Source organism: Palaemon carinicauda, chromosome 2, assembly GCF_036898095.1.
Source record: "Palaemon carinicauda isolate YSFRI2023 chromosome 2, ASM3689809v2, whole genome shotgun sequence".
Taxonomy (NCBI): Eukaryota; Metazoa; Arthropoda; class Malacostraca; order Decapoda; family Palaemonidae; genus Palaemon; species Palaemon carinicauda.
In genome coordinates, this window is record NC_090726.1 from 168,664,062 (window position 1) to 168,674,151 (window position 10,090).

The following is a 10,090-nucleotide window of genomic DNA, read 5'->3' on the forward strand; positions in this document are numbered from 1 at the left end:
GCATCAATACAAACATTGATTATCGTTCCTTTTTTTGTCGCTTTTTTATCATTTTCGTACTGTTTTTGCCAACTGAAGTTGTTTTTTTTTTTCTGATTTTAATGCCTTTATAATTTTTGTCTGCATTTTCCCCTCTTTCTTTGGAACAGTTGTTTCCCTCCTGTCACTCTCTCTCTCTCTCTCTCTCTCTCTCTCTCTCTCTCTCTCTCTCTCTCTCTCTCTCTCTCCCAAATCTATACCAGGAAAACTAAGGAAGACACACAGGATATTAATCCACGACGCACCAACATCGACAATGCAGCTACTATTATTGCGCAGCCAGCTCATATAAGAAACATATCAGGAGTGAGCGTAGATGTGTTTAGGAATAAGCTCGATAAACACTTAAGATGCATCCCAGACAATCCAAGACTGGAAGAAACAAAATACACCGGAAGATGCATAAGCAACTCTCTGGTGGATATACGAGGTGCCTCACACTGAGGGACCTGGGGGAACCCAAACATAAAATTAGGCAATAAGGTAAGGTACGTCTCTCTCTCTCTCTCTCTCTCTCTCTCTCTCTCTCTCTCTCTCTCTCTCTCTCTCTCAAGTTTTTTTAATTATTACAGCTATTCTTCCTCCTTTTTTCAATGAATTCATTGGTACAACCCTAACTCTAAAGTTAATCAACAATAACTATGAAAAATTCATTATTTTCAATTTCAAATATTTCTCTTTCTGACACTATCATTTAATTATTAGAAATATTATTATATCCCTTTTGACATATTACTATTTTCTCGTGCTCTGAATTAACATGTAACGTTATGTATTTCACTTAATTAACTGCATTCAATGCTATTGATTTCTTCTATATTATTATTATTATATTTACATTACCTTAAATATTTCCCTCATAGAGTGTCGTATTGAGCTGGTTATCGTTGATGAAGTGCATACGGATACAACCTTTTATTATTATTATTATTATTATTATTATTATTATTACTATCCAAGCTACAACCCTAGTTGGAAAAGCAAGATGCTATAAGCCCAGGGGCTCCAACAGGGAAAAATAGCTCAGTGAGGAAAGGAAATAAGGAAATAAATAAATGAAGAGAACAAATTAACAATAAATCATTCTAAAATAAGAAACAACGTCAAAACAGACATGTCATATAATAAACTATCAACAACATCAAAAACAAATATGTCATAAATAAACTATAAAAAGACTATGTCTGCCTGGTCAACAAAAAAGCATTTGCTCCAACTTTGAACTTTTGAAGTTCTACTGATTCAACCACCCGATTAGGAAGATCATTCCACAACTTGGTCACAGCTGGAATAAAACTTCTAGAGTACTGCGTAGTATTGAACCTCGTGATGGCGAAGGCCTGGCTATTAGAATTAACTGCCTGCCTAGTATTACGAACAGGATAGAATTGTCCAGGGAGATCTGAATGTAAAGGGATGGTCAGAGTTGTGAAAAATCTTATGCAACATACATAATGAACTAATTGAACGACGGTGCCAGAGATTAATATCTAGATCAGGAATAAGAAATTTAATAGACCGTAAGTTTCTGTCCAACAAATTAAGATGAGAATCAGCAGCTGAAGACCAGACAGGAGAACAATACTCAAAACAAGGTAGAATGAAAGAATTAAAACACTTCTTCAGAATAGATTGATCACCGAAAATCTTGAAAGACTTTCTCAATAAGCCTATTTTTTGTGAAATTGAAGAAGACACAGACCTTATATGTTTCTCAAAAGTAAATTTACTGTCGAGAATCACACCTAAAATTTTGAAAGAGTCATACATATTTAAAGAAACATTATCAATACTGAGATCCGGATGATGAGGAACCACCGTCCTTGACCTACTTACAATCATACTTTGAGTTTTGTTAGGATTCAACTTCATACCCCATAATTTGCACCATGCACTAATTCTAGCTAAATCTCTATTAAGGGATTCACCAACCCTAGATCTACATTCAGGGGATGGAATTGATGCAAAGAGAGTAGCATCATCTGCATATGCAACAAGCTTGTTTTCTAGGCCAAACCACATGTCATGTGTATATAGTATGAAAAGTAATGGGCCAAGAACACTACCCTGTGGAACACCAGATATCACATTCCTATAATCACTATGGTGCCCATCAACAACAACTCTTTGAGATCTATTACTTAAAAAATCAATAATAATGCTAAGAAACGACCCACCCACTCCCAACTGTTTCAGTTTGAAAACAAGGGCCTCATGATTAACACGGTCAAAGGCAGCACTAAAATCAAGGCCAATCATACGAAGTTCCCGACCACAATCAAGGGATTTCTGTACAGCATTGGAGATTGTAAGCAGGGCATCACATGCTCCAAGGCCTTTACGAAAACCAAATTGCAAACTAGGAAGTAGATGATTACCTTCAGCAAACCTATTAAGACGTTTTGCCAGAAGACGTTCAAAAACTTTAGATAATATGGGAGTTATGGAAATTGGGCGGTAATCAGTGGGACTTGAGCTACCACAAACACATTTACATAGAGGAGTAACATTACCAATTCTCCAACTAGTGCTAAAAGCTCCTCTTCTTGCTAACTTGCGCAAAATAACAGATAACTTTGGAGCTAAGAAATCTGCTGTCTTTATAAAAAACAAAGGAAAAATACCATTTGGGTCTACACCATTGTTGTCGTAATTTTACTGCATTAATAATTTATTCAATATTAAAAATATTCACTGTATTTTGATATGAAAATTTCAACTTTTCCTTCTCTTTTATCTTATGTAATCTAGTTTTATTCCGTGGGAACCTGTTTTGTCATTTTTTTTTTCTTCATGATCTACACGGAATGATTAGGAATGGAAAGTAATAATAATAATAATAATAATAATAATAATAATAATAATAATAATAATAATAATAATAATAATAATAATAATAGTACCAGCAACAATAATGGTATGATTATCAAATGACTCACCAGAAAAGAATAGTCACAGTGAAATCCGCCATTAAAAACACGCATATACCAGAGGTAAAATAACGTGACTTAATTTCCCTCTATTCCCAAGCCCAAATGCAAACCAGAAACACCTGCTATTTCAGATAGGACTAATCCAATATGCATGAAGCAGGGTCGACTTGGCCTAAAAGGATCACCTGGAGAGTTTAATTTGGCATTAGTATGCATTACCTTTATAATACTAATCCCACGGGTTCAGCTGAGACATATCCAATTGTCCTCCTTTGATCCCTTTTCATTAACTCGTCCCTGGAACTATAAATCACCACTCACCTCAAACTTTCCCATCATTCACGCACTGCGTTCCTTTGTTACTTACATATACGGATTCATTTCCTTTTCTATGGATTTTGCTTGGAGGATTGATGTTGCGAACTGTTCGAGGAAATTTTTTTTCTCTCTCTCTCTCTCTCTCTCTCTCTCTCTCTCTCTCTCTCTCTCTCTCTCTCTCTCTCTCTCTCTCTCTCTCCCACACACAAACACGCGCACAAACACACCAACAGGCACGTGCAAACAAAGATTTTACAATGCAGACTAATAAGAGATCACACATTTGTTATATTTCTGTTTTGAGAAGAAATATATATGGATCAACATAGTCACTTGATAGCGACCCCGAGCATCAAAACAAAAGAAGTTTTTTCTCACGTGACTGACCCCCGTGACTGACTTTGTGGGTGATCGACCTGCAGTCGGTCACTCGCCTACATGCTCTAGTAGTGTCCAGACACGCATCGCTGTAGCTGTACTCCTTCCCAGATTTCTGAGACGCATCGGGGTCGAGCGCGACCGAGTTTACCCTTCTAAGGTAAGTTGCATAATTATCAAAGTTATTACGTATTATGAAATTGTCGTAGAATGGTGCAACTTGTATAGGTTATCAGTTGTGGAAAGTCTTGGTGGATGGTTTGGCTACCACGTGCATGATTTTTTTTTTAGTTCATCACCACGAGGACCATTTTACTGCGAGTGCCCCTTTTTCAGTTTTTTGCATTTTTTGGCCAAGTCATTTTTCCGTAAGAAATTGCCAAATAGTGTCGCAAAACTTTTGCTTTTTTAGTGTTGGAAAGTGTGTCTAGATGATCTGGCTACCCCTGCGTGACTGTTTTTGTCAGATACGCCAGAGATATTGGTATGTGGCGTATTTTCCTGCTGTTGCCAATTTCTGTTTTTTTTTTTCAAGATTTGTAAAAATTTACTACGTAGTAAGGAATTGCCATATAGTATTGATTTTTTTTCATGTTTATTTATTGGAAAGTGTGCCTTGATGGTTGGGCTACCACTGCATGAATTTTCTTTTATCTGAGATGCCGTATGATTAGAATGGTTGGCCATTTTCCGCGAGTGCCCCTTTTTCATTTTTTTTTTATTTTTTGGCTAAGTCATGTTTCCGTGAGAAATTTGGCAAGTAGTGTCGCAAAACTTTTATTTTTAATAGCATTGGAAAGTGTGTATAGATGATTGGCTACCCATGCGTGACTTTGTTTTAGCCCAGATACGCCGTAGATATTTGTGGCGTATTTTCCTGCGATTGCTAATTTCTGTTTTTTTTCAATATTTGTAAAAATTTACTACGTAGTAAGGAATTGCCATATAGTATTGATTTTTTTTCATGTTTATTTCTTGGAAAGTGTGTCTTGATGGTTCGCCTACCACGTGCATGAATTTTTTTTATCTGAGATGCCGTATATTAGAATGTAGGCCATTTTTCCGCGAGTGCTCCTTTTTATTTGTTTTGCATTTTTTTGCTTATTCATGTTACTGTAAGGAATTGGCAAATAGTGTCGCAAAACTTTTATTTTTTTTAGCATTGGAAAGTGTTTCTAGATGATCTGGCTACCCATGCCTATCTTTTTTTTTAGCCAGATATGACGTATATATAGGTATGTGTTCGATTTTCCTGCGATTGCCACTTTTTCGTTTTTTCCCATTTCTTTCAAAATTACTACGTACTGAGGAACTATCACAGAGTAATGATTCATTTAGATGTTTATTTGTCGGAAAATGTGCCTTGATGGTTTGCCTAACACGTGGCTGAAATTTTTTTTTCTGAAATGCCCACCATTAGTACGTTGCCATTTTTCATCGAGTGCCCCTTTTTATTTGTTTTGCATTTTTTTGCTTAGTCATGTTACCGTAAGGAATTGGCAAATAGTGTCGCAAAACTTATATTTTTATAGTGTTGGAAAGTGTTTCTAGATGATCTGGCTACCCATGCCTATCTTTTTTTTTAGCCAGAAATGGTGTATATATAGGTATGTGTTCGATTTTCCTGCGATTGCCACTTTTTCGTTTTTTCCCATTTCTTTCAAAATTACTACATACTAAGGAACTATCACAGAGTAATGATTCATTTAGATGTTTATTTGTCGGAAAATGTGCCTTGATGGTTTGCCTAGCACGTGGCTGAAATTTTTTTTTTCTGAAATGCCCACCATTAGCACGTTGCCATTTTTCATCGAGTGCCCCTTTTTATTTGTTTTGCCTTTTTTTGCTTAGTCATGTTACAGTAAGGAATTGGCAAATAGTGTCGCAAAACTTATATTTTTATAGTGTTGGAAAGTGTTTCTAGATGATCTGGCTACCCATGCCTAGCTTTTTTTTTTAGCCAGATATGGCGTATTTATAGGTATGTGTTCGATTTTCCTGCGATTGCCACTTTTTCGTTTTTTCCCATTTCTTTCAAAATTACTACGTACTAAGGAACTATCATAGAGTAATGATTCATTTAGATGTTTATTTGTCGGAAAATGTGACTTGATGGTTTGCTTAGCACGTGGCTGAAATTTTTATTTTTCTGAAATGCCCACCATTAGCACGTTGCCATTTTTCATCGAGTGCCCCTTTTATTTGTTTTGCTTTTTTTTGCTTAGTCATGTTACCGTAAGAAATTGGCAAGTAGTGTCGCAAAACTTATATTTTTATAGTGTTGGAAAGTGATTCTAGATGATCTGGCTACCATGCATGACATTGTTTTTTGCCTTAGATATATTGGTAGGGGATCCATTTTTCATCGAATGCATATTTCTAATTTTTTTTATTCTTTGCAGTTATCAAAATGGCGAGCAGGAGAGAATCATTGGGCTTGGATGCCACAAATCAGCTCTTAGAGCAGTTTGATAGCAATGTGGATGATGCATTGGAGATCGATGACGTCACTGACGATGAATTTGTCAATATTGATGAGTTGGAGCAGGAGGTCAGGCAGGAACAGGAGGTGACCCATAATCCTGAAATTATCGGCTTAGGGAATGGAGATGGAGAAGCCGACGATGATGTGGGGGAGGAAGAGGGGGTTGGGGCTTTTGGTTCTCTTGCTGTCCCAGCCAGCACAATAACAACTCCTGTGCCATCTACTTCACGTGGTCAGCCCCAGTAACGGTACCTCAGCTCACGCCAGTGGAGGAGAAAAGCAGAAAGAGGAGAAGGGAGGATCTACAGGCAGCCAGGGGGATGGCAATCACCCAGATAGTTGCTGAATCGGTTCAAGGTCGCGACGGTACTGTTTGGCATAGTGACCCAAATCCCACCTTCCCCAATATGTTCACACCAAGGATTGAGCCTGGGGGTCCCACTTCTCTCACGTTGGGAACGAGCAAAGTGTCCGACATTTTCTCGCTCTTTCTGAGTGACCACATGCTAGCCGAGGTTGTTTTGTATTCTAATGAACGCCTTGCCCTATAGAGGAGTCATTACCATCATAAGGGCAACGTTGCCCTCAGGGACATTGACCTGAGGGAACTGAAGGGGTTTATTGGTATCCTAATAATGACGGCAGTGCGGTCGGACAACCATACACTGTCCTGGGACATGTGGAACCTCACAGAGGGAAATCCTTTGTACAGATGTACAATGAACGAGCGTCGTTTCACCCTGTTGGTGAGGGTAATTCGGCCACCAGAGCAGAGAGGGTGAAAATGGATCGCCTCACACCCATTAGAAAACTCTTCGATCACGTGGTGACCAATTGTCGAAGCAATTATAGCCCAGGACCACATCTGACTGTGGATGAACAGCTTGTCCCTATCCAGGAGCGCTGTCCATTCAAGATGTACATTCCAAATAAACCTGCTTAGTAAGTAAAATTCTTTGTTTTTTTATATTTGCACATGTTATTATTGTTTTGTATTTATAAAAAAATTGTATTATATATATATATATATATATATATATATATATATATATATATATATATAGGCCTATATATATATATATATATATAATATATATATATATATATATATATATATATATATATATATATATATATATATATATATATATATATATATATATATATATATACATATATATTTATTTATATATAAAATATATATATATATATATATATATATATATATATATATATATATATATATATATATATATATATATATATATATATATATATATATATATATTGTGAAGTAAAGAACTTGCTATATGATTTATGTATCTAAAATATAATATATCATCTATTCTATCTCTATCTATCTCTATCTATGTATAACTTGGTCTTTTATTTATCTGATAATTTATCTTTCGTATTTGTAAACGTTTTTCTTATATATTTATCATTATTATTATTATTACTATATTGATTAGTAATATAATTGTATATTGTGTATTTTTAATAAATTTTTTTTTATCTTTTTACCTTTATTAGTTACTAATTCTATTTCCCTTCTTCTAGGTATGGTATCAAGATGCCGATACACATTACATGTGTAATGCGATTGCCTACTTGTGGAAGGACACTGTCCAGATACCAAGAGGATCGACGCTTGGAGAAGTTTTTACGTCTGATCTTGTGGCACCTTTTCAGAGAAGTGGCCGCACAGTGACGACGGATAACTTTTTCACGACGCTACGGCTCGCTTTGTCACTCGTGGATAAGGACATGCATTTGTGTGGCACCATTCGCCAAAAGCCTTATATTCCTAAGGAACTTATGGAGAAGGTGCTTCCCCCAAAGGACTCAGTGGCAGTGTTCAATTACGAACACAATCTAACTCTACAGTGTCAGCAAATTAGTAGGACTAAGAAGGTGATGCTGTTGAGTTCCCTGCATCATGATCCGTCTGAAGTCGAAAAAAGGAAGACCGACATTCAGATGTTTTATAATGCGACCAAGGGAAGTGTAGACACATTCGACCAGATGTGTTTTACATCTAGTTGTATTCGTAAGTCACGACGCTGGCCTCTGACTCTCTTTTACGGGATATTGAATATAATAATGGTAAATTCTTATATTCTCTATACGCGCTTGCCCTTCGCCAAGACAATGCTAAGGCAAACGTTCCTCAGAGATATCGCCTACGAGTTATGTGCTCCCCAGGCAATACATCGGTATCTAACGTTACACAGTTTGTCGAAGGGACTCCGTCAAATTATGGTGGATACTTTCAAGATACCTGAGCAGGAACCACCAAGACCTCAAATTGCCTTTGGCCACATAAAACTCCCTAAAAGGATTCACTGTCACAGCTGCCCACCTAGGGACGACTGCAAGACAAACACTGCGTGTCTCCGGTGCAAGAGTCCTGTTTGTCTGATCCACCAGAGTGTCCTCTGTCCTAACTGTAGCGTCTGTCCAAACTGTAACGCAGCGTTATTTGTAAGTTACAACATGAAAATTTTGTTTTCTTCTTTTTTGATTGAATATCATCAAATTTTATTAGCTAAAATATTATATTGTTTTACAATTTTTTTTTTCGATTTTATTTCCCTTAAAATTTTTTTTTTGGGGTCAGAATTCTAATTTTATAGTTGTAAAATAATCGACAATCATCCAGCAACCCACCATAAAATTTTTATGCATATCCAAGAATAATTAGATTAGTAAATAACACCTTGAAATTGACATACCCTTCCTACATTTCAGGTGGCAGATTAGGGAGTCTGAGTCAGTGTGGTTGGCGGCAATTTTGTGGACATATCCGAAGCGTAAGTTGCCCTATCTATATATATTCTTGTTCCCTATAGAATTTGTGATATTTTGGTATATTTTTACCTTCATAAATATCATATTATATATTAAATATGTGTATTTTTCTACGAAATTTCTAAGTACTCAAAAAAATGACCTTTAGATATGGCCCCTGATATAAATGTAATTTACAAAATAATGAATATTTTTTTTACATATTTCTATTTTAGGATAACATATGTTTATTTCCTAAAAAAAATAGCCACTTCCTATTTCATTTGGGTACCCAAAAAAATTCATGAAATTTGGACAATTTTTTTTGGCCAAAAAAAGTTACCCTTTTTTTCTCATTTCAGATCTTCACCTCCATGGGTCCGACTTCATCCAAAATACATCAATATGTGTCCTAAACATTCAAGAATCAATTCCTAAAAGGATTTGTGTATATATGTATATATTTTTCTTTATGAATTTTTATGTAAGGTCTTTTTTTTCTACTTAAATTTTTAAAATATTTATAATAAATAGTTTTTCTGCAGATGAGTAGTATTTATCTTTACAGTAGTTTTAAGCATTCATTGAATTTTTTTTGGCAAAAAAAAAGGAGGTTTCAGCAAAAACAGATTTTTCAAGAGTATACCCTTAAAGGGGTGTCCGAGGAGCGTACCTATCCAGGGTTAAAAAAGATAATTCAATCAAGGAAGTATTTTCATTACTGGAAAAGCTTCAATACCACTATGATCTCTCACAACATATTTCTCTAGGTTCAGGATGGATACACAATTTGATCATTGTGGCAACGAAACTTTACATGTCTAAAAAGATCCATCTATAACCAGATTAGGAGAAACGCTTGGAAGGTAAAATTTCCCCCAATATCGTTGGTTCTTGTTTATGCTTGTGATGAGGGATGTTAACTAGTTTTTAAAAAATCTTAGATAATATGTAAAAGCACTTCTCCCAATTTTGGGGGGTGGCTGACATAAAGAAAATGAAACAGAAAGAGGAGACCTCTCCTCTCTGCGTTCTTCCCCTGAAAAGGGACTCAACCGAGTTTGGCTGGTACTACTAGGGTGCCACAGCCCACCCACCCCCGTTATCCACCACAGATTAAACTTCATAACGCTGAATCCCCTACTGC

General features: G+C 36.0%; 1 protein-coding gene across 1 annotated transcript in view; it reads left to right on the forward strand.

Moving 5' to 3' along the window:
• The window catches only part of LOC137621082 (uncharacterized), a 71,752-nt gene extending 65,353 nt beyond the window's left edge, over positions 1 to 6,399 (forward strand). The window contains exon 3 of the mRNA XM_068351524.1: positions 6,124 to 6,399. Within this exon, the coding sequence (XP_068207625.1) occupies positions 6,124 to 6,399 (276 nt within the window). The remainder of the gene's footprint in view (positions 1 to 6,123) is intronic.
• Positions 6,400 to 10,090: the final 3,691 nt, after the last annotated feature.